The following is a 24,383-nucleotide window of genomic DNA, read 5'->3' on the forward strand; positions in this document are numbered from 1 at the left end:
ATGTCCTATTCGTCTCCAAAGTGGTGCATTGGGTCACGATTCGGAATACCCACGGATGAAGTGCTTTCACTGCAGTGTTGCCACGAAATGCGGTGCTATACTTTTCAGTAACACCTCTTTCTCTGCTCACCGACACCATAATCAATTTTTGGAGTGACCACTGTCTTGGGTACGGTGCGTATTTTTACTTGAACCTTCACAATTCTCTTGCCAGCCAGATTAGCAGTAATGTCTGTCGGAGAACATCGGTGCGTGGTAAAGTGAGTGATGAAAATGTGGTGACGCGCTGACCTTTTTTACTTGCGAACGTGAACCACGTGGTGGGGGTCTGTGATGGATTGTGGAATGAATAATATCGGCTTTTCCATGGAAGTGTGCCACATTTGTTGTGGTAAAGTGTGCGGCGAAAACAGCGACAATATCGGCTTACCTTTGCGTGGGAAAACGCACCACATTGTGTGTGTGTTTGTGTGTGTGTTCGTGCGCGCGCGTGTGGTACGTACCACGCGATTAGCAATATATCTCGCCTACGAGACTGTGGACACGTGTTGCGTGTAATAAAATGTAATAAAACCAGTCGTAGTGACCAGGCGCCGATAGAACTTCAGGACCCGTAATTATTGAACAGGTGAGAATGAATGAGCCGCGATGATTAGTGAACGCATGTATTTCAGGGCCATCCGCGCTGTGTGCAAAAAAAAAAAAACAAAAAAAAAAACACTTCGTTTGAGCATAATTTATCGACTGATAGGTATGACTACAAATGAGCTCCTATGATGTTTAGACCACTACAGAAGCTGCGTGTACATATTCAACCACGAGGCAAACCCACGAGGCAAAACCAAAACGCAAACCACTGAAATTATTGTGATTTAACGCAGGTCTCACCGGGTTATAAGTAAAACTGAACTTTCTTTCTTTCTTTTTTCGTTATTGGTGTATTCACCTTTATGGCACGGAATTTATGTCGTGATGATGCACATAAACATGCAAAAGTTGGGTCTTGTAAAGTTAAGAGCAGCAAAGGAGGCAGCAGACACAGCGAAGTTACCGCGCAACGGATTATGTACTTATACAAGATTTTGCTTTGTACATTCACATGACCGAGACTAATAATTAAATTAAATTGTGGTGTTTAACATCCCTAAGCTGCACAGCGGCTTATGGGGGACAGTGTAACGAAAGGCTCCAGATTAATTTCGTCCGCCTAGGTTATTTTGCCATGCTCCTAAAGCAGGGTAATAAGTTTTTCTGCATTTCTCCCTCATCTGCATTTAGGCGCCGCTACTTGGTACGGCTCCACTGAGCCGCCGTGTAGTTGTACACGAAGTTCATCTTGTATATCGTTTAAAGCTACAGTGTAAATAGGGCGCAAATCAGTGCATTCACGACAATGCAATACAAATTTGTGTTCGAAAACCAGTCATTTAGCGAAGTATCACTTTGTCACTGCGAAAATGTGCATCATCTGTGATAAAATGTTCGTTTTCGAGGAGTAATACATTTTTGTGGATGTTTGATCTACGGAAGAGGCGCACTTTTACGAAATCACCACACGCTGACAAAAGGGAAACCATCCACTTGGTAACGACGCTACGTTGTTGTACCGGTAAAACGGGGACGATTATACCATTATACTTCATTAGCACAGTTCGTAAATGCTGTCACTTCAAAAAATAAATGTCACAGTTTCGCCCTAAGGGCGAAGCAATGAATGCGATAGCAACACAGCAATGCCATACGAAGTAAGGTGAGCGGCTTTGGTAGCAATATGAATTGTAGTAAACATGAGCTGATTAAGTAAGCAGGTGTGCTGCGGCGTAAGTAGACCGACATGAAGAGAGACTCGATGACCACGAGAAGGCGCGTGTGAAACGGTGGTGTTGATGAGAAGCGCTTACCGTGGGCAGCGCGTGCGAATTAGGGGCACACCTGTAGTGCTGCACTGCCGATCTGGGCAGCATTGCATGTGTAGCGTGCGTTGGAAAATGTGGCCCGACTATTACTAACTGAATGAACCAGCGTGGTGTGAGCGCGCACAAACATGAATAGATCACACTGAATGACTGCAGCCAACGACTGTCAAAACGCTGGCAGCGAGCGCATACGCCGCGCAGCGGGCGAAGGTACGTGCGGTCTATCACTTCAACGGAAACTGAGCGGCGAATGCACGGCGCATAAAGGTCAGAGCCGTGTGGAGATAAGAGACAGTGCGGGCGAGCGAACGACGAGCGCGGTTGTTGGCAGAGTAGAAGCCCCCCCCCCGCCGCGCTCCCTCCGGCGCTGGCTTCCCGCTTCCTTGCTTGCGCGTGGGTGATTGAGTGCGTTCGCCCTCCGTGATAGCGCGCGTCCCCGCACGCTTCCGCTCGGGCATACGGCGCGCGGCGAAGATTTTATCTATAGGGAACCTCACGGCGACGGCAGAAATCCGGTTGAAGTGTCCATATAATTGCTTTCGCAATAATAGCAATGCGCCGGACTTACGATCGCGGCAGTTGATTACAAGCAGCGCTCTTATGCAGGGAACAGCTCGCATGAACGTTTTTTGCCAGCCAGCGCCCGCTTCGGAGGCGCGGCCGAGGGAAGGGGCCTCCGAAGTGACGTCACGCTGTTTGCAAACAGGGAGAGGTCTATCATATGGACACTCCAGGCGCATTTCTGCCGTCGCCGTCGCAGTGATGTTCCACACAAAGCCCGGGAGCGATTACATCGTCGCCGCGCGCCGTGCACTGTACAGGGTGTTTCGGCGAACATTTTCAAGATTTATTTAAGGTTGCCTGTGGCAGATAGCCCAGTTCTAGTTAAGGATCTGGTCTACTCGAAAAGGCGGACATTACTTAAACAAAACATTAAAATGCATAATTGACTAATCAACAAAAATTCACTAATTAAGTTTTTTGACTAATTACCTGATGGCCAATACTGCAATTTACAAATTGTAGCCGTGGAGTTCGCAAGGCAGATCCACTTGGAATTAATTCTGAGGATGACACCAGTTTCGAGATAATAATTCCCAAACTTTGTGGAGAAATGCATTGGCGTTGCAGTTAATTTTGTGCTTCAATGTATAAAGCAACGCTTGCTCACTCCAGCGTTTTCACAGCGAGTTTCTGCAGCAATCAAGTGAGATGTGTTCATGTTTGCTTGTGCGCGCGACACCATGCTTGTTAATTCATTGAGTGAACACATGTTTACAAGTTTACACGGCCGATAAAACTGCTATCCTTGCTTCTTATAGCTGTCTACTAATTTGCTATCACAATCGATGCTTTGCCTTTCGGGCGATACTGCGACTTTTAATTCCAAATCCGCCAGCAGCCCTTCGTGCTAGGTCAAAATGGCTCACGCCTCGCCCCTATGGGCATAAAAACAGATTGAAATTGTTTTGTTATACCGCCCTTGGGGAGACAGACGCCCGCCCTCTGCACCCGCTACAGCACGTGCCTCAGAAATAACTAGTTCGCTCGCAGCGCTCTCAGCCTACTTTATGTGGTGTTGCACTTCAGCTAAGGAGCGCCGCGCCGCTCGGCCTGTATTCTAGTACACTCTAAAAAGCCGTTCCGACAGCAGCGGCAACATTCGGCAGTGACCGCGCGCGCGCCGGGCAGAAGCGCCGAAAAGTGCAATGTTATAAGCGCGAAAATTACGAAAAACTCTGCTGGAAGTGCCGCCACACAGTGTGCATTATGTAAATGGCTGCACTCTTTTACGGAGAACGATTCCGCTCGCTGTTCGCGGCCGAAGCCGTTCTGGCACAGCGTGGCGCAATTTCGGTCAATTTTCTGTGTTTGGCGCAGGAGTCCCACCCCTGACATTTTCATCATGGATCTTTGTTGACTGCTCACAGTTGCCAAACAATGCCAAGTATCGTAGCTCAATCCACACGTGCGAAAAAACACTTTGTACATAGCATATTTCCAACGTGGGCTACCGGCGAGGTAAGGGTCACGTGAGGGTGCCGAGTCAGCGCCGGGGAGGGAGCGGACAGGTGGGAGGACCCACAATAGGGGCGGGCAATCATTTGTCCATACACATAAACACATTTGTCACATAAGCATATAAGGACTTCATGAATATGGATTTATGCAGGTGCACGTGTGTCTGGCACATTGACGTATGTCTGCCTTGGATGGTGAGTAAACCAGTTGTGTGCGCTGCTTATTCCCGTTTGGACTACTAGCAATTTGGCCAACTTATGTGGTGCAAACTAACTGAAGGATGCCGAGTTGCATGAGATGCAATGATCGACAAAGGAAGACTGAAGATGCAGAACGCACACTTCCTGCCTGTTTTTCATTTATTGTAAAAAGTGAGCAAAAAAAAAGTAATCACTCCAACCTGAATGCAATTATCAATACACTTGTAAATTGGGAGGGGGGGGGGAGGAGTGTCAAAAGAACAGTTGGAAGTGTGTAAAAATGTGTGCTAGAGAATAGTCTTGGGAAAGGGAAAAAAATAAATGTGGACAATTCATTCCCTGTCAGCTTACAAAAAACGACCTTTTCAACAACACTAAAGCCCTAAGGCAAGATCACGCTCCCACAATTTTATCGAAATAGGGAAATATGGGGAACTAGTGTGTGGGATACCCCGGAGTAACAGGAAAACGTCGTGCCTGAACAAGCCGCCCGTGCCGACACGAGGCGGTCCGGATTACAAGATACAAGACATTTACGTCATGTGACCAGGCTTCTATGCCGCACTGCTGCTCTAGGAGAGCTGCAGCCGTAAGCCGTCAGCAGCCTAGGGACCTGAGTCGACGCACGGCCCGCGCCATTTTACAGTAAGCCAAAGCATTAAGTAAGAAACCACTGTGCGCTTTTCAGGTGGCAAGCCCTTCCAGTTGCCTCGAAGTAAGCCAGAAGAAGGCTACCTGAGGAACTAGTGCCGAGGTAGCCTAGCATATCTGAAGGAAACTAGCAACTCTCATGGCCCGTCATTTTCAGTGCTTCCGCACCAGGTACATGAATCTGGGTAATTTTATAGAAGGGTAGAAATGGAAATAACTTTACTGCACCTGTCAAAAGAGTGCTAGGGAAAAGCCCTATGAGGCAACACAGCATCAACTCTGTACCAAGTTCGACGTGCTGCCTGTTTGCCAAGCAACAAACGCAGACCTCACATGTGCAACTTTCAGTTACAATGAGGGGATACAAAACGGAAGCACAAGAAGGCAATTCTCGTGGATCAGATAGAGCCTAGAAGCAGTTTCGTTATATTGACGTTATTCATGCTACCATTACACGCGACTAGATTTTTAAGTTTGGTCACATCCGTCTTGTGCGTAGCAACATAACTGGCCGCAGATATCTGCCTTCCCGTTTACGCAAAACTGCGGAATGCCACAAGATTTAGGGCACATCGCTTGGTTTAAGGCACTGCAACCCACTTTCAACTACCCGTTTTCCCAATGGAATGCAGCACTTGTAGTATCAATGTGAAAAAAAGAGAAAAGTTTTGTGGAAGAGTTTCTTCCCCAAGAGTTTCTTACAGTTACACACACAACAAAAGCGGCAATTCGATGCATGAAAGTGAATGCTGGCATGTGGAGGGTTTGGACAGACATCTTTCCAAGAGAGCCAACACACATCGTAGATGCATCCTGTGGCCACGATGGACTACACAAGAACTTGTCAACAGTGGTTGAAGAAGAAAAGCCTCAGGTCAGAGCCAAAGGTTTCAAAAAAGGGGACTCGTCCTTGTAAAAACGGCTTTTCTCTTTTGCAAACAGTGTTGCTCAGTTCTCAGTTGAAATCTTGATCCATCTTCCTGCAACTATAAAATATATAAAATGCCAGCAGTACCGAGGATGAGGATTGTGATCATTGTGCCGATTTGAAGTGTCTTCATTTTCTTCTTTTACTTAGACCACAAGTCAGCAAGTATACATGCAGTAAGTAGAATGACGACTTGCTACAGACTTGATTCCAAGAACGCATTCTTTTCGCAGGCAATAGTGTTTTGAGCCAAGCGACATTCCAAGATATCGCTGAACCTTCCACATCCCAGCATTCTCGTACTGCAACGGTACCCTTTAAAAAAAAAAGGCTCTGACAGCAGCATCACATTTCCCTCTAGTAGGCATAGTAAGAAACTACACATGTCCCCAAGTTCTGCAGACATTGCACCAGAGGTAATAAAGAGCCAAGGGCATTGCTGGTTTCCCAAATTCATTTTTTTTTATATTGACCAACTCTTCGAGATGGTAGTGACATACAACAAGGAAAAAAAATCCATCTGCACAGTGCTCGACAGTTCTGAACAAGGAAGAGCCTGGGCAGAGGACTAAGGTCCCTAGGGTTGACATTCCGGCAAAAAACAGACGCGGCGGCAGCGGCTGCGTGGGGCATCCTGATGCCTGTGCCAAACGTTTCACATGGCGAGGTCAGGAAAAGTTCTAAAAGCGGTGATGGAAAAAAAAAAGCGGGGGGGGGGGGGGGGCAAGGGTGAATGAAGGACGAAGGAAAGGATAAATGAACATGAGCTTCTTGCCAGAATGAGGGGAGGAAGAAAGAAAAGACTGAAGTAATGGAGGAAATTAGACGGTAAACAGAGTCAGTAGAAAAAAATTAAACTAATCACAATTACACAGATAAGTTTAACAGAAAGAAAAAAAGAATGGTGAAAAGAGGTCAGAAAGAAGTTAGAAAACGAAATGAAGAAAAAAAAATAGCGTAAAGAGTGACATGGGGAAAGGGAAGTGTGGGAGGTGAGAAATAAACAAGTCCTCTTTCTCTCTCTCTTCATTGAAAGGTGGTGTCGGCGAGGAGGTGGGTGGGACGGGGCACGATGGCGAAGTCTCACGCACGCGCCTTCTTCTTGTCGCTCTCAGCAGACTCCTCCTCCTCTTCTTCAAGGTCCCGCTTCGCGCCTTTCCCCGTCACGTCTGGCACGACTGCGTCATCTGTGGCGATGATGGCCGACGAGGAACTGTCATCTTCTGCTGATTCGCCGGCTCGCTCTGTCGTCACCGTCCCGTTGTTTTCCGCTGGCCCGTCCTGGCTACAGCTTTCATCATTCGTGACCTGGCCCAGGTCCGCGCTGGACCGCGAGTCCGACGGTGATGACAAGGGCGCGTCCTCGGCTGCGCCATTGGAGGCAACGTTGTGGTGGTCATCTGCTGCGTCGCTTGAGGTGGTGGTGGCCGAGGGCCCATTGCCATTGGCGGATGGCACAGGCTCCTTGTACTTGGAAAGGTCATCTAGGAGTGATGGCTTCAGCTCCCGTGCCACGTAGTGTGCCCAGAGAACCAGCTCTACCTTGTGCGGTGTCCACGTGCTGTTGGGGTCTGCAGAAGAGAGCAAGGCAAAAGCAGGGTTTGAGCCTGACGAAGCAATCCTTGACCCTGCAGACAAGAGTGGCTTTTCGTGGGAGAGTAGGGACACACACGGAACAATTTCAAGCATGAAACGAAGGACAAGAAGGCTTCGCACATTAGTAATGTCAGAACTTGTGTGCTTTACCCTCATTGTCCTTTCGCATTTTCGTGCAGCAAGATGTTCACCACGACCAACAAGACAAACAGGCACACCTGTAGGGGTGTGGGGCTGTCGAATGCATAAGAAAGACAGGTATGCAGTTGCCAGATGATTATATTTTTGCACCTGCTTAATTGTTTGGACTGGTACTGCCCACTCACAACATAGGACCAATGTAAAACAGCGACCAAAGTGTGAGATTGCACAAGGTGGGTCCTAAACAAAATTGCCGCCATTCAGCATGCCGTAGTTTTTTTTCTCGGGCTATCTGATTATTTTTACAATCTTACAACCCTGCCCATGTCGGAAAAATCGGTCGGCGAGTATACATGACTTTTCCAGCTATACCTCTAGGTCGTCCGTTCTTAAAATCTGAACACATACCATTATAGACAGTGTAAATGTACTTCACACATTCAGCAATGTGATCACTGCTGAAAGTGTCAATGTAACTCCCTAGGCCAAATATTGCTTTCGAACTACTCTCCCCATTGTGTTTGCTTTGCACCACACACTGCAAGGTGCTTGCATCAACTGCTAATGGTCTGTTTAACACTATTAAAAAACAATGCAGTTACCACGGCGGTGAATTACACAAGACTACTTCAATGGTGCATACTGGACACTAGTCACAGACTTAGCTGAATACAGTTGCAGCCTGATAATGGCAATCACCTCAATACCGTACTTGCACGAATCTAAGGTGCACTATTCCCTTTTTTTTTTTGAGGGGGGGGGGGAGAGGGGGACCGAAAGATGTCTGCATGTTACAATCAGATATTAAACCAAAACCGTGTTCGTGGTGTTGGCAACAGCCAACAACTGTCTGATGCAGCGTCTTTGCTATTATGAGATGGCAGCAGATAACATTTTCTTGAAGGTAGCTGTGGAGTTATTTTGTGCTCGACTACAATCACTTTCAGAGATAATATCCCTTTCTTGAGATTTCGCACGACTCAGCACCGGATACGTTGGTGTATACCACCACCAACATTTCAGACGCTGTGCCAAGCTATCTGCGCGGAGTGTCACCGCGCACTCGGCCGCACATTGCGACAAATCTGATGCTGAGTCACGTAAAATTTCGTGAAAGTGATATCAGATTCTCTAAAAGTGATCACTTAAGAATCCCGCCCGCGTGTGCTTGGTATCTGTGGGAAATGAAACGCAAATGGCGGTGCCAACAAACACCTTTTAGTATGAAAGCTCATTAAAAAAGAAAAGTTACCCTTTAAAAATTCTGTCTCGTTTTTTCTGACCGTGAATGTGGGGACATACTATATCTTTCTTTTATAAATCGAGCGCATATTACATTCAGGTGCATGTTAGATTTGGGGGCACGCAAGAATTATTCAAATACGGTACCATCTGCACATTATCAGTGCATCATCCATGCATTTCACGGCCTCAAGAGGTTGCCGGCGCAATGCAGGGCTCCTGCGCTGCGCCGACAGCATTGGGCACCGTCTCTGGTTATTACCAGTCAAATTGACCCAGCTTTTAAGTTGGCTGTGCTTGAAAGTGCTGAAAGGCCCAAACGCACATTACAAATACTTCGTTTAATTTGAACATTGTCAGGTTTAAAACTTATTTGGCGAGTCTCATCTGGGTAGAATTCAACAGTTGGCTGCCAGGTCATGACGGTTACATTAGCCTAGTTGTGTCCACTGCTGAACAAATGCCTGTCACAGCTATCTTCAGTTGTGCATGTCCTGCGTCATCCTATTCCTAAAAATTTGCTTACCACTGCACCTAATCATTTGCCATCCTCGACTGCATTCCGTTTCCTTGGCGACCATTCTATTACTTTAATAGGCGACTCGTTAACCTAGCTCCATACATTACATGACTTCCCCATTTCCAATTCCTCTTATTCCTCAGCTAGCACACCAGCCACTCATTTTCGCTCTCCAATCCACGCTGCCATCTTGTCTCTGTTCACACAGTGTTACAAGTATCGCTTTTTGTTCTATCACAACAGTCATTATCACTGCCGACCTAATATATGTCTATTGCAGGTTGAAGGCTTCTTCAATTACACGCTTGTGCAGGTGTTGTACATCTTTTGCATTGATCAGTAGCACAGTTCACTTCAACATGTACACCCCAACTAGCCCCAATCTTAGCCTTCCAATTGCCCATTTTGCACCAGCAGAGACTGCCCTTATACCTGCAAAATTTCCCAACTTCATCACACCACCTACTTCACTGGCGTCTTGTACTGCGTTTGCCTTCCCTTGGCAACTACTGTGTTACATCAGAACACCAGGTACACACAACTGACCTTTCTCTGCTAGCTGCTCAGTGCAGGTCTTGATGCGCTCGGCGTAGTTGAGGTACTCAGCTAGGGTGTAGTCGGTGGCCTCAACGCCCGGTGTGCTCAGCATGCTCTCGTCGGCCATGTAGGGCGCCTGCTCAGGGAAGGCCGCCGCGAGGATGGCCGACGCCGTGGCCGGCCCGATGCCCTTCAGGTTGGTCAGTGCTGTGATGGCGCCCGACAGGTTGGGCAGCTTGCGGAATGCCTTCTTGCTTGTGGACTTCACTGCCAGCTCTGTGTTGATGCGCACCAGGTCCAGCAGTTGCGGCCGGTACTTGCCCCTCTGTAACGGAGCAGAGGCGGTGGTTCGTGAGCCATCGAGAGCAGAGCAGGACAGCTCAGACCTGAAACTGCAGCGACTGACACTTTTGCATCAAGAGGCAGGTTGTATTAGAACCTCAGTCATCCTGATGTACAGATCTCAACAATCATGCCTAGTTCCCTCTAGTACAGTGCTACAAAGCAACTAATACCAAAGCAACTGTTGGTTCAGGACACTGTGCAACTTACGCGGTTTGGGTGACTAGGTAAGTTGTACACAAACATAGTCCCTTCCAGCTCAAAAATACCATCTTCGCCTCGGACTGCTGGAGCGCTCTTGCTAAGAGTGTAGATGCCCGTACAGCACAGACTACACAGAGAAAACACCTCTTTGGCATTTAAATGGAAGTTCCTTCACACACATTTTACTGGAGAAAAAGCGACCAGCATTACATGTCAAGCAATCTTCTGTCAAAGAAAGTTCTAATGGCAGGCCCTTAAATGTTACGTGAGCTGTTTTAAGTGGTTGAATGTACTCAAACTGAAAATGACTGATATTAACGTGAAGAGTACGTTATATCAGTAAGTTATCAGGGCTCACCATAGTGTACCCAACAAATGTGATCCTTAAAAAGGGCAGATATTTATAAACGGGTTTGACTGCACTGATTAGGTGTTCACTTTAGGTTTGCTCAACAGTGTTACATACTCAGCGATTCGGGAAGCTGGTGGGCACGAGATTGAACAAACCTAAAGTGAGAAAATTATTATAGCTGAGGACAGAAACTACCAATGTTTGGTGAAAATATTAAAAATTGTTTGATTACTCGAGGTATTGACTGCATATTGACAAAAAACATTTAGAGAATTTTCTGTGAGGGCGCTGTGAACAAGCACTTTGCTCTATAGTTGCTGGCAGAATAAATGACATACTCTGCAAACAAACAGAAATATTCTTTAAGTTTATGAGATATTCACTTAACGGTGACTGAAATTTCAATAGCTGTTATACGTTACTCCAATGGTGCAGGGGGTGGAGCAGTAGATAAAGTTCAAATAATCGAGCTGATTTGAGATATCCAGCTTGGAAAAATCAGCCAGCGACTGTACTTGGGTTCTTTTGAAACCAGTCTTCGCACAAACTGGATGAAAATTAAAGACTGTAGCTCTGAAAATTGGTACCTTAAGATGATTTTGTAAATGTTGGCAGGCATGCCAGACTCACCATTAGTTTCCATTTCATTATTTTAACAAGCTCTTCATGAACGAGGTGCTTGTCTTTGCGTGCCTGTATGGTTTTGGGAAGCTGCTCCTGGTACCTGCAACAAAGGAATGAGAGAAGTTAAACATACTGCTTCCATTAACCAGAGCGACTATGCAAATCAAATCACAAGGCTAAATGTCGCAAAGCAAACCACAAGCTATGGAGATATTGCAGTTGGTGATGAGTTTTGACCACTTGGGGTTGCTTTACAAGCATATAAATTTAAGCACACAAGCACTTTTGCATTCTGTGCCTATTGCAATCAAATTGCAATCATTTAACAACACACTCAAAAGCAAATATCAAGGATTGTTGTGAACAAAACAAGTGAAATGTCGATTTTGACTTCATTAATAACACAAGACAATCAAAACATTTAGGTCAAAGGTGAATTTTCAGTTTTTTTTTTTGCTTTCAAACATCGATGCCATAGGAAACAAAAAAGAAAAGATAGAATCTATTCGCACACTTCACAAGTTGCAAGTGCATGGGTTACGAACACTAAAGTGCACAATGAACCAATGAAAGCATGAGCCTCTGCGTAAATCACGAAGTGGTGTAAATGCCACTTTCAGATTTATGCTACACACTGCTCTTAGCAAGCCACAGCGACGCAGCTGTGCAATATGACAAAAAGAAAGAAAAACTGTAAGCCACTTACTACTTCTAACAAGGTTACACACAGAATGCTTCAAAACACGGCAGAAAAAAAAAAAGGTAATATCCCCACCAGTTTCTATTTTTTACGGGAATCACGGCTGCAACAGCTGCTCGCAAGAAGCGTTGCGAAATGACTAAAAGGTCAGGTGCAGTTTCCTTGTTTACACTGCTTGCCCCAAGCGCCTCAGCCATTCCCAACAAAAGGCAAAGAATGACAAGAAAGGCTGGAAAACACTAACAGCATATAAATACAACATGGCCCTTGTTACACACGACGTGCACACAAATTTTCATTCAGTTCGATTACACAATCACATAATTTGCTTGGGAAGTTGTGCGCAAATGCCCTAGAATTTTTAAGCCATTGTTAAGCGTGAGAATGCCGAAGCGGCGCTCGAAGCTTTCAATCACATTAAGACAACTTGACGCACTTTTTTTTTTCAGTTTATTTATATGCACTGCGGATGTACGCAGTGTGGCATGACTGCCTGCAACAAATACAGCCACTCGACTAAAGACTAAAGTGCCTTTGTGCTTGCACTGAAATATTGGCTATTAGCTGGTTTTCAGGTTACCATGAACAAGAGCAATTATTTAGAATATCAGTATCCATGCCAATTAGAATTTCACCTAGATTTAGCAACACACAACTAAAACAGCTAAGATTTATGCACTGTAAATTACCTGTGAAATGAATTCTAAATGTGAAGTACTTAACTGCCCCAAGAAACAATATGTCAGCATAGAGATTCCCACTAAAATTACTAGGGGAAGCTCTGGCGCTGCAATAATTAAGCTTGCAAGGGAATGATCGTTAGTACATATGCGTGATCTTTGTGCTTGTGGCTTTATTTTATTACAGCGAAGCTGTATATGGCTAGGTTCTGATCAAAAGTGCATGTGTCGACAGGGTGTGTAGGAAAAAGTCACGTCGACCAAACTGAATCCACAATAGATAGGCCCTATGTATGTAGGTTCCTTAACATAAGTGTCAAAACCAGAGATGGATGACCATTACGTCACAGTCTACCTACCAATAAGGTCTGATTAAGGAGGATAAGGGTTGATTAAGGCGGATTAGAGTGCATTAACGTGGATGAAGGAGAATTAAGTAGGACTAGGGTGAATTAAGGTAGATTAAGGTAAATTAAGGTAGAGGAAAGAGAATTAAGGTCGATTACGGTGTCTTTGTCTTGATGCTTTAATTGGGTATATATAGTCGTACATAATTTAGTCATTTTAGAAGAACACACAACAGCTTCGCTGGTCATCCTTCACAGAGTGGAAGGGCACCAAGTTTTTTTAAACTGTATCTGCCTTTATTGGTACAAATTGTGAAAAAAGATCCTACTCTTCTAAACTTAGAAGGCAATGAGACTGCATGCATGCGTAATCACCGCAAATTGTTGCGTGTAACGCAATATTTAGTGGGAAACAATTGGTTCGCAAGGCCACAAGGCCGTTTGAGGTCAGAGGACAAATATTAGGCAAATCAATGTACAGGTGTGGACAAAAGTAACTGAAACATGGGAGCTGTGGCCGAACTGGATCCCAATGCCCTCTAGCAGCCTTGCTAGATAGAGCGTCTGCATGCTTGAGCCTGCTAGAGCTAATTGGGATTGAACTTCTATGATCGCCGGAATTGCGTGAATGCGTAATATAACTTCTTGATTCCCCTTGAGGCTGCTAGAGGGCATTGGGATGTGGTTCAACCACAGATCCTGTGTTCCACTTAATTTTGTCTGCACTTGCACTGTCGATCATTCCTATGCTTGCAGCTCTCATAGCCAATAGCACCACATTGCCCTCTGGCGATTCTTGTAGGAAACTGCCACAGATATTAGTCGACAACAGAAGTGAGCCACAAAGAACAATAACAGATGCATGTTACTATCTGAATAGCTCTTTCCCTGCCTCTCTTTCGAGAACACATTGGCAGCGTTTATCAATCGGAACTCTCAAACAAGCAAAGTACAGAGTCCGACTTTTCGAGACTCCCGCGGTTTCAGTTTCTATTAAATTATACATTACAGTGGTGGAACAGGGAAACGCCTTTTGGAGAAGCTTTTGTGGCACATACTTTGAGTCACTACACAAGAAGGTGCAAACACTATCTAGGGCCCCAAACCTTTTCAGCTGGATACAGAATGCTATAAAAAGCAAAATAATTAAATCTAGGAACTGGCAGACCATAGAAATATATTGATTTACACATGCATTACATAAATGGGGAATAACTGTCGACGCCTTTATGATGTTAGTATAGTGTAATTTTTCCTTTTTTTAAGTGCCTCCTGGTTAGCAAGACCGTCTGACGGCTTCTTCTGTCTGTCCTGGAAGAGAGCTTGATCTCTCTCGATGTCAAAAACTCATTTTGATTAGCATCTTCTTGGCTGCATTAATTTGAACTCTCTCTTCTGCTGAAATGCCAAGTTCGCCGTAAAGATTGTGAGCTAACTTATTTGCATGTGACCCCCCCCCCAGCACCAAAGCCTCTTTTTCCAGTTGTTCAAGCTGTCATTTACTTGAATTCTTCACTGCTTCTAGGTCAGGGGAATCACACAAATCCTGCCGACACCTTTCTGAATACGACAATATAGAGCGGTGTACATTGATGCTAGATATTGAAAGGATGGTTCGCTCTTGCACTTATTTTCACTAAAGCCCCCCTCTACATCTGCCTTTCCGTGTGATAGGCTCAGAGGAGCTTTCATAAATGTGCACACCTGTCCCATCAGCCAACGTTAGTTAAAGGGACACTAAAGGCAAATCCTAAGTCGACGTGAACTGTTTAAATACCATTCCAGAAACCTTTCAACGCTTGTTTCGCACAAAGAAGACTTAGTTTACGAGAAAATTGCATCTGAAAGGTCTGAATACCTTTATGGCAATTCAAACCTCCCGCCATGCCAAACAGATAGTGGTGACGTTGCATTCGCCATCAGCGCCCTTTGCTGCTGTCGGTGAGTAAAACGGCGCCCGATAGATGGCAGTATGGTGCGGCGCTGCAGCTGCTTTTGGACAAGTGGCGTGGACCGTTTGGGCATCCCACGACATCACACAGAAGTGGCATTCTCTGCTACTTGCAGTCTGTGAGAGTTTCGCGAGCCAGCAAAACCAGCGCAGCACTACGCGATAACGGAACTACTAAAACGCGAAAGTGCGGGCAGCGCAGAGTCAGCGAAAACAAAAAGTTTCGAGCGACCGTGTCGTTGTCAACGGTGTAATGTCAATGAGTTCTTTTTTCTAAAAATGAGATAGAACGGGTGAAGTAGCATTTTCTTTTGTCTTATAGTACAATACAATACAATGATGTTTTTATAACGAGTGGTCGAGTATTAGTGACAGAATCTAAATGAGGAGTGCCTTCATCATCGGCCAAGCACCTGAATGTCCCGGGAGTCTCTCCCCCCCCCCCCTAATCTTGCCTGCATTTACCTAAATTTCTCAATTACTAAGGCTCTGTTCGCAATATACCATCCTTGCAGATACTCGAGCACTAATCCACCACTTTAGCTTGACTTAGTATTTGCCTTTAGTGTCCCTTTAAAATATCTGAGAGAAGTCTTTCCGCCGGGGCCGCATCCACAATGTCAGTCATCAGGAGGTCACACTTATTCATTTTCATCAGAGAAGACACTTTATGAGGTGGAATGACCACAGGCATTTGTTTGGCCAAGTTCCTTGGAGACACTTCTGAACTTTCACCTCCCAAATAAGAGAAAAGGCGACTCAACAGCGGTTGACATCAAAAAAAGACAAGGCCTTCTGGGACGCATCAGTGTAGCATGTGGTTTGGTGCTCTGTGTTTTTCCATCTTTGTTATTTGGGAGGGAAAAGAGGCTCCTTGTCTTTCTTTCATCCATGTCAACCGCTCTTGAGTCACATTATCTTCAGCTACACCGCTTTACCCTGCTTTGGTATCATCTTACGATTATATATGGCCCCTTACTTCACCATTACTTTTCTTTACTGTCTTTCTTAGACTGCACTATCTTCGAGATCAGCCACCATTTATTGCTGAGTAAAGCCGTACATCCTGTTCCTGCTTTAGACTAGTGCATCTGGGTATCATTTCGGCCTTTTCGTGCTAATTACGCGTCATTACTGCTCCGTCATGGCTGCACAGTAACATTTTTTTTTTGTGCTAAGCTTCATATTGATGCCCTTTTCATTGTGTTGTCCAATTTGACGAGACAAAAGTGGTGAAGTGTTCAGATCCCACAAACCCCAAACTGATCTAAACTCGCCAAAGATGACATTGTCTTCAAAAACGGTGGAGACACTGAAGGTCATTGAGTACTGTGTTAAAGACAGCATGTACCGAGTAGCAGATACGTTCAAACGTGTCGCACCAAACCAGAATTTTCTTTCCCAAACAAACGAACAAAGCTACTGAACGCTGTGTTTGTTTGTTTTGCCGAACCAGACCCAGGAAACATAACAGATGTCTATTCATAACTGGACATCAGAGGCTCTATTTACATGAGAAGTTTTAAGATAGATCGACCTTTTGCCAGATGATTCTCCCGTCAGGACCCTAACATCTAACACCGGCTAACATATTTCGGAATCAATCGATCTTCTGTAATGTCTGCTGCTGCAGCAGTTTTTTTTTTCCCCACCAGAAATCAAATTTATCATTTCTAACTGCCTTTCCAACCAATTGAAAAGCAATACATATAGTGGCAAAGCTGGGGTCCTTCTTGACAAAAAGAAAGCGCATTCCTCCACCGGTCTCGATTTCGTAACGATCCGTTCGTTAGCGCGCAGCAAACGATCGCATCGATTTTTTCCTCAGATTCGCAGACCGCGTGTGACAGTACCGCCTAAATGCAAGAAAATAAAAAATAAACGCTAGACGGCAAATCCCGACATTTTTAGGCTTAGAGCGGCGTCGACGTACTTGTCTTTTTTTTTTTTTTTCTGGTCGCAGGAATACTGCGGGCGCGCAAAAAAATTCGCCGGACGGCGAGCGATTTTTTTCGCCCGCGCGACGAAAAGAAAACGAAAATCGCCAGGCAGCGCACCGGGCGACGAGTGGACAGGACCGAGCGAGATTAAGAGGCATGACAGAAAAGAAACGAAAGCATGTGACGTAAAAAAAAAGGAGAGAGACAGTGAGCCACTGAGTAGAGAGCGACGGCGTACTCGCTTGAACCGGCGGCGAATCGCTTTTTATCCGCCGACCCAACACCACAGCGCGCCGGTCCGCTCAAAGCGAACGACGGCCGCGGCGGTGAAAATGAGAAAGAAGAAAAAGAAAAGAAAGAAAAAGGACAGAGAGCGTCCCCATCGAACCTCGCACCGCGGCAGCAGCCCCGGAGCGAAATCTCTCTCCCTCCTCGCTGGCGGCGAGCGCCTCGCTTCAGCTGCGCCGGATGTTGAGAAAGAAAAAAATTTTCCACCCAACAACAAAAATGTTGAAGCAGCCAGAGCAGCAGCAGCAGCATCGAGCGGTGGCGAAAAAACCTCCAGGCAAAGCCGGCTTCAGGCCGTGCTAGCCTCGGCTTTCAGAGGATAGGCGGCGCTCGGCGCGCTCTTTGGAGTGAGTGCGGCTCTCGGTTCGTTCGCTTCTAGCAGCTCGCGCTGTTTTTCACGTTCTTCGGCAGCTCCACCGCCGCTGCTGCGACTTTGTTGCTTCGGTTTTGCTTCTTTCCTTGTCACAAGCCCGGTCTCCCTCCCCTCCTCGTTACCCTCTCCGCCACGGTCACCGCACGCGGCGAGCCCGCCTGCCGTCGCCGACAGACTTGCACGCACCCTCGCCTGTTTGCCCCCTCCCGCTGGCAGGCGCGCTATCATCCACACGCACACACCAGCCAGCCAGGCGGGTCGAGCTGCACGAAACACCGGCGGCCCCGCGAACGAGCGAGCTCACTGCCAGCGTGCGGCCGTGCCGAGAACGTTCCGAGCCAGCAGAGACGGCAGGCGAGGGAGAGACGGAAAAAAAGGGAAGGAGAGACGCTGCCGGCTCTTTCGTGACGCACGCAGCGTCGATTTTCGTTTTCTTTGGTTTCTTTCTTCCTTTACTGACTGCCTCTTTTTCACGTTCCCGGCGCGGGGGAATCTTTCCCTTCGCCGGTTCCGTTTTCATTTTCTTTTTTTTCCCCAGCCTCGATCTCTTTCTTTCCCTGCGGCGGCCGCGTGAACCCAGCTTTGCTGCTCGCTAGGCCTAGTCTAGTCCCAACGCGAATCGATGTGCCGTGCAGCAGGCAGGCGGGCAGGCCGTGCCCGTTTCCTCTTTCCCTCGCCTCACACGCCACCCACGTTATTTCCTTCTCGCTCTGGACGCCAGCGAAGCGGGCAAACGAGAAAAAGGAATAAGCGTGAGCATACAATGCCGGGAGTAGAAAATAAACCAAGAAAACGCCGCGCGCGCGGGATTGCGCCCCCAAAACAAAAGCGGGATTGAGACGGGGCGATTCGGAAGCGATTGGTGGAAAGGAAGTGTCGACGACGACACCGTCGAAGATGGGGGGAAGGGGGAAGAACGAAGGAAAGAGGGGGGGGGCGAACAGGGGCAATCCGTCCGCCGCCGCTGCACACTTGAACAAAACAAAACGCGCACAGCGCCCGCTAAGGAGAAAGAAAAAAAATATAATAAAAACGGAGCGCGGCGCGTTGGGCAAGAGGCTGTTCGCCGCACGCGACGAACGGGCCAGCAGTAGAGACGGTTTCGCGCGAGCAGTGGGTTCGGAACGGCGTCCGCTCGCTGTCAAAAGCCGCGGCGGGCAGAACCGTGCGTGTCGAGATCGCGGGCGCCGTTTCGTTCGTTCGCTCGCTCGCTTCGATAGAAGACAAGCCGCGGCTCTCGACGCTCTGGCATCGGACACGCGCACACGTATTACTGTTCGAGCAGGGAATTAAAACATCGCTGGGACACCGTTTGCCGGTTCGCAAACGCTCGACATGCGTTCACCAACAAAGAACAGCTTTCTCTGCCACCCGGACGGCCTTGGTGCTGGCGTTTTTTTCTCGGCACCATCGCGACAAGGAGGGAGGAAAGCGAATAAAAAAGTTTTTTTCCACTTGCCAGGCGTCGAGCTTGATGAGTTCCTCGGGGCCTCCCTTCTTGGTGCGCAGTGCGGCCTTCTGTTTGAGGACTTCTTTGTACAGGGACAGTACGTAACTCCATTGACTCGGCGTCGCCTTGGTGAAGAAAGTTAAAGTCGTGTCGCTCGGTTCGGCCATGGTGTGTAGCTTGAACACGTACACTTCTCTGTGACTTGGCTGCGGCCTTTCCGGGAACAATGAGGCAGGCGGCGCGACTCGGTTTTCATGGCCCAACGACAGATGGCGCCACCATACTTTTTGGCGCGTTCCATTGGCCGAACCGGTGCATGTCGTCAGTTCTTCAGGGGGCGCAAACAGGGCGCAACCTGTTTTCTCATAGCCGTGACGTAGATTGACGTCACCGCTTGCCGTGGATATCTCACGTGTCGTAGGCAAACAGAACATTTGCGCCGTTTGGCAACCGGAAAAATGGTTTCGGTTTATTTTTAGTTGGAGACATGCAGCGCCCAGGTATGCGGTGGCCGGCGAGCGAAGCTCGCGTCGGGCCAGGCCAGCCCCTGCGTGACCCTTGTGCGTGTGCGGTCGGTGCGCTGTGTTGGGGCCCCGACGAGCTCGAAAGTCGCGGTTTTGTCGACGACTCGCGTTTCGGCTCGGGTACATCGCCTCTGCAGCGAAGTACGGGACGTGGAAACGCCCGTAGACGCCGAAACGTGCAGTGGAAAAGCACCGCAGCGTGGGATTACGTCAACGCCCGAGAGGGCGGAGCGGTCGACTAGGCCACGGCAGCGCGCAATGGCTCAGCGATCGTGGAGGGAAGCTTGAAATCGCTAGCGACGACCTAGCGAATTTGTTCTGCACCTTAGTTTCCCGCCAATCCCGGCATTGCTTCAAAGTGGAACGCCAGTCATCGCCGATCGCTTCAGCGGTATGAGTGACTTGAACGCTGAAAGAGGTGCGATTGGTTTCTTTGCATTTTTTATTGAGGTCCTACTACGGCGGTGCGTTGAAAGCGTCGTCAAACGACGCCTATGTGTGTTTGTTTACTGCTTGGCCGTGACATTTTCCCCGTCCCGCCAGCTGTGACGCGGTCCGTGTGATGAATGGTGTATTGAACGACGGCGTGTTTTTGCGTTCCGAAAGCGCGCGCCGTTTCAAAATTAATTTCACTTTGAAACAGTGCGACGCTGGGAATGCGAAGATAACGCCAGGAATTGATTTTTTTGACGTGCCAGTTCGCCAAGGTTATGGCTTCCTCCCGTACGTTGCGTCGTGTGATATGTGCCATTTTGTTTTGTGCGGTCTGAGACGCTTGCGCAAGTCGTGCATCTTAATGCGTGCATCACGGCCATCCATCCACACTTCCGTTATTGAGTGAGAAAAGGCCACTGCTTAGATTGCACGCATTGCGGGTTCCTTCCACCTTCAAAGAGTGCGATCGTCATAACTCGCACATAAGTCGACATGGCTGACAGTTTTAGAAGTTTACTGCAAGGTATCAATTTTCTTAAATATAAAACCGATTCTTTTGATCCTTATGGTAAGGTTAAATGAAGTCACTTCGTCTTGAGAACACCCATTAACTTCCAATTTCTAATTATAGCTGTATGCAAGTGTTAGTTTTGAATGCAGTACTGTGTCCGTGGTCAAATGTGAAGCATTTGCTCAACGTAGTTTTTGTGTGTAGACAAACCTTTCCTTCAGATTCACTAGCGAGTTCTGACTTCGGCTTGTAGGCTGCCAACATCGACAACATGAACACTACACTGTACCTTCTCAATGACCACTCTGCAGCCGCTGGTTCTGCATGACACGTCAAAAATTTCCTCCTGTGACATAAGCTGGCGTACTGTTGTCTGCGATGACGTGACTTCATTCTTTGTCAACCCGTCATGGTGGCTGAGTGGCTGTAGCATCCTAAGGATGTGCCTAAAGTCGAGGGTTCCAATCTCGGCGCCATTTATCTGGGGGCCCAATGCAAAGACGAATTGCCTGCGAGCTAATATTAAATTGTTGACGCCAGGGTTAGCTAAAATGTTGCTGCTAATCATTCACTTCATAGGATCTGTCGGAATATAATGTACCTCACTTCTCTAGCGTAATATTTTAGGCTATGCTGCTGCTCGAAGGGTAATTGACACGAAACTTTCTTGCTTGCTTTAGTAGATGGCTGCTGACTTCGTAACCACAATACGGGACTTCAGTTCCTCTAGTGTGCACAGAATCACTAATTATATTTTAACGTGAACAGTTAGAAACGTGTGCACCGCTTTGCGGTGTTGGGTATGCTGAGCCAAACTTCTCTCTAGATCACGAAAATCTGAAGTGGTGGTTGTTTGGGATTGTAGATCACTGACACATGCGTCAGTTGGCCTGCTACGGTTGTTGCAAGCCGCACCATGACTGTCGAGCGAAATGTCGGGCATGCACCTCATCGACCATTCTTTCGTTCTTTACCTTGCACTTATTTGCATTCGCACCAGATAAGCGTTGTTTATTTATTGTTTCATTTAGAAAATACTGCAGGCCACTTTTGCATGGCCCAAGCAGGAATAGGAGCATTGTACAGAGTCAAACAATTATACTGCATGTTAATGGTAAATACATAATACCTACATAGTACTAATATACATAGCACTCAGTGGAAACTGATAAAAGCACACACGTGTGCTGGTAGGCAGATAAATGTGTGTGAACAGCTGGTGGTCACCTAAACAAAGTACTACCCCCCCCCCCCAAAAAAAAATTTCTCCAACTGAAGCCCATGCAGTGTGTTACAAAAATGTGTTGTGTGGTAAGTTATTCCAATCTGTTATTGTTTTGGGAAAGAAAATCACTTGTAGTTATTTGTGCTAGCGAATAGAGGAGTTAAAAGTTGCAAATGCCGATGCCTGGTATTCTACCTTGACAACGGTCGCAGATAAGCAGTGTGCTTGAGCTGAAGGCCACGGTGCTGTAGCTGGTGAAGAAATTTCACTCAGGCGAGTTTTCTGCGTGTTTCGAGAGTGACTATATTATTATTCTTTGCAAGGTATCTGTGGGATCAAGCGGTGGTTATAACTCGAATATGTTTGAGTTCTGCTATGCTGTCGCTTCTCTCAAATAGCAGTGTGCCTTTCTCCACTTCTCTCGCCTACTATCTTGTCTGGTACCTAATGTGCTCAGATTTTGGCAGACTGATCTCTGCGTAACTGGCTTGTAAGGCCAGGTGACCACGACCTCTGATTTCTCTGATGTATGAAGGAGTACTGCTCAGCATGCCTGAGGTCCTTCTCCATTTGGCACATGTTTGGAATCGGTGGCATTAAAAGATGGTATAATCAATTAGTTGCTGCATGAGGAATTGAGCCCTCATACCATAATACCGTGTTCATATTGTGAAAGGTGCACAATAGAAAGGACTACAGCTGAACATTTACTGAAACTTGCAAGAAAAAAAAAACAGGAGTGGTGCGTCAAAAACTGCACCTGTGTCACGTGGGCGTCGTTCCCACTCCATCACCCTTAGGAAGTGCATATAAACCGTGAAAGCAACATGACTAAAACAGGTTGAAGCTTCAGGTGGCTTACAGCTTGAATTCACTGTTGTGCTGCACTAGAAAGGCATGGCTAGCGTGCAAGTTAACTTACACTACCATAGTTACTCGAAAATAACTCGAACACAAATATAGGCTGACCCCTACATATTGACCTCGCCGAGAAATGAAAAATTCTAATTTTAATATAGGTCGACCCATATCTTTTTAGAAAAACTAAGAACTTTGAACATGACAGACCTTTATTTAACGTAAGCTCAGCTACTAAATCTTGCTAGTTGGTGCCACAAGCTGCATCCTTGTCAGAACTGCCAGAGAAGTCCTCGTCGGATGCTTTGCAGGCGTCCTTGCCATCCCAAACTATGTCATCTTCGGGTGCTGTCGAGTGCATTGGTTATGCAGCATTGCACAAAGCCAGACTGGCTTTAGGACAGGCGGGAAGGAAGAACTCTGTTAGGTTGGTAACTCTGCTAACTTTGTTAATGAATATAAGTTGATAGCTCATCTTGGGTAGCATTTTTGAAAGAAACGGGTTGAGCCATATTCGAATAAGTACGGTAGTTGGATATGATAGGCCTCAGGTGATTATTTTTGCTCTATGATCATGGTTACATCAAATAACTAGAATTTTATGTCAGCTTCGAAGTGCACCTGCAATGTTTACAAAGCAGGATCATTTTAAAATGTTACTATGCTCATACGTAGTGTTGAGACAGGGGGCCTGTTTGGCCTGAGCAAGGTTCGACACTGGAAGGCTTGTCCTTTGTTTTACGCACTTTCTCCAAAAATGAAGCACTTTGCTAACCTGTGTTATAACAGACGAGTGGCTACGCACTGTTGCATTTTGTTGGCCTCTGCACATTGCTTTTTTCGTAAGCCTGTGTGTTCTCAAGATCGGATTCTATTGTTCAAACAGTAAACAGCATTCGCGCCTAAAGGCCATCTGCAATGAAATTATGGACGCGTAAAAAGCCTAGTTTCATATAATGTAGACATATAGCAGCCTCCGCGCAAAATTTTACATTCGAAATCCGAGTGGATGCATTACGAAAAGCTAGCAAAAGTAAATGTTTTTTGACACCGAAAGTGAAGAAAATCACTACAGGAACTTAGAACATTGAGAACCAGCATGGCCTCAGAGATTAGCTGGCACTCGTGGTGCATTAATTATCTCAAATGTGTGCTCGGAGTTGCACCACATACACTAACCACCTGGTGCATGTGCCGTCTGCTAAGGTCCTTTTTAAAGGGCTGCTTACAGAATGTGGACTCCATGCAAGAAGAATGCCTTACAGGAACATAAAATCTAAGATTGACAGCTATTTGTCAACTGTGTTAATAAAGCAGCTATCCAGTGACTTGAATAATGCACCCATTGTGAAACATTGTCAAGAACAACGAACGAAGTGAACCTGCTTTAATGACAATTATACTATCACCAACAGCGAACATCCAGGCGTTTTCACTAAAACTGTTTGCACATTGGTAGCAGAGGTCCAATCAGAAGTGTGTCTGGATGTATGTGGTACTTTTTAAACAATTATTATCAGTGCTCTTGCCCTCTTGCTCTTTATCGGGCGAACTTGGGCGGAGAAAGATGGGCCACACTCAAATCACAACGATAGTGACAAGCCGAAGTTGTCAGTCTTGGAATCTAATCCCGCAAGTAGAGTTCATCTGCGGTTCATATGTCTCAGCATACATTCTCGACTAGTCGTTGGTGCTCGCATATGTTAGAGAATGTAAAACACTAATCGCGATGTGCGCACAATCTGATCAGGCACTCCTCTGCTAGAGAATTGCCAACAACATTCAAGAACTGTCTCGTGCCGTGCGACACTATGGCAACCGTAATA

The 24,383-nt window shown here is 46.6% G+C and overlaps 2 protein-coding genes across 3 annotated transcripts in view; one reads left to right on the forward strand and one right to left on the reverse strand.

Moving 5' to 3' along the window:
* Positions 1 to 4,265: 4,265 nt before the first annotated feature.
* LOC119453455 (uncharacterized) lies at positions 4,266 to 19,258 on the reverse strand. Its single transcript, XM_037715489.2, has 4 exons — positions 19,014 to 19,258; positions 11,282 to 11,375; positions 9,763 to 10,078; positions 4,266 to 7,288 (listed from the first exon to the last, which is right to left on the reverse strand). Exons 1-4 carry the CDS (start codon positions 19,169 to 19,171, stop codon positions 6,801 to 6,803), a joined length of 1,056 nt encoding a protein of 351 aa, XP_037571417.1. The 5' UTR covers positions 19,172 to 19,258; the 3' UTR covers positions 4,266 to 6,800.
* A 237-nt stretch (positions 19,259 to 19,495) lies between these two features.
* The window catches only part of LOC125939705 (uncharacterized), a 29,760-nt gene continuing 24,872 nt past the window's right edge, over positions 19,496 to 24,383 (forward strand). The window contains exon 1 of one of the 2 annotated variants that reach the window (XM_049668161.1): positions 19,496 to 19,946. The gene's annotated coding sequence lies outside the window, so the exon portion shown is untranslated. Of the gene's footprint in view, positions 19,947 to 21,788; positions 22,985 to 24,383 lie in introns of those variants that run through there. The other variant, XM_049668162.1, reaches the window with a different exon arrangement.

This window comes from Dermacentor silvarum, chromosome 5 (genome assembly GCF_013339745.2).
Source record: "Dermacentor silvarum isolate Dsil-2018 chromosome 5, BIME_Dsil_1.4, whole genome shotgun sequence".
Classification (NCBI taxonomy): Eukaryota; Metazoa; Arthropoda; class Arachnida; order Ixodida; family Ixodidae; genus Dermacentor; species Dermacentor silvarum.

What these genes read in the sequence shown, in the direction of transcription:
- LOC119453455 (XM_037715489.2), bottom strand. Translation starts at nt 19,171, where the DNA reads ATGGCCGAACCGAGCGACACGACTTTAACTTTCTTCACCAAGGCGACG. An exon ending in TAATGAAATGGAAACTAATG is followed by an intron (nt 10,079 to 11,281) that starts GTGAGTCTGGCA and finishes GCTCCGTTACAG; the next exon opens with AGGGGCAAGTACCGGCCGCA. An exon ending in TGAGCAGCTAGCAGAGAAAG is followed by an intron (nt 7,289 to 9,762) that starts GTCAGTTGTGTG and finishes TCTCTTCTGCAG; the next exon opens with ACCCCAACAGCACGTGGACA.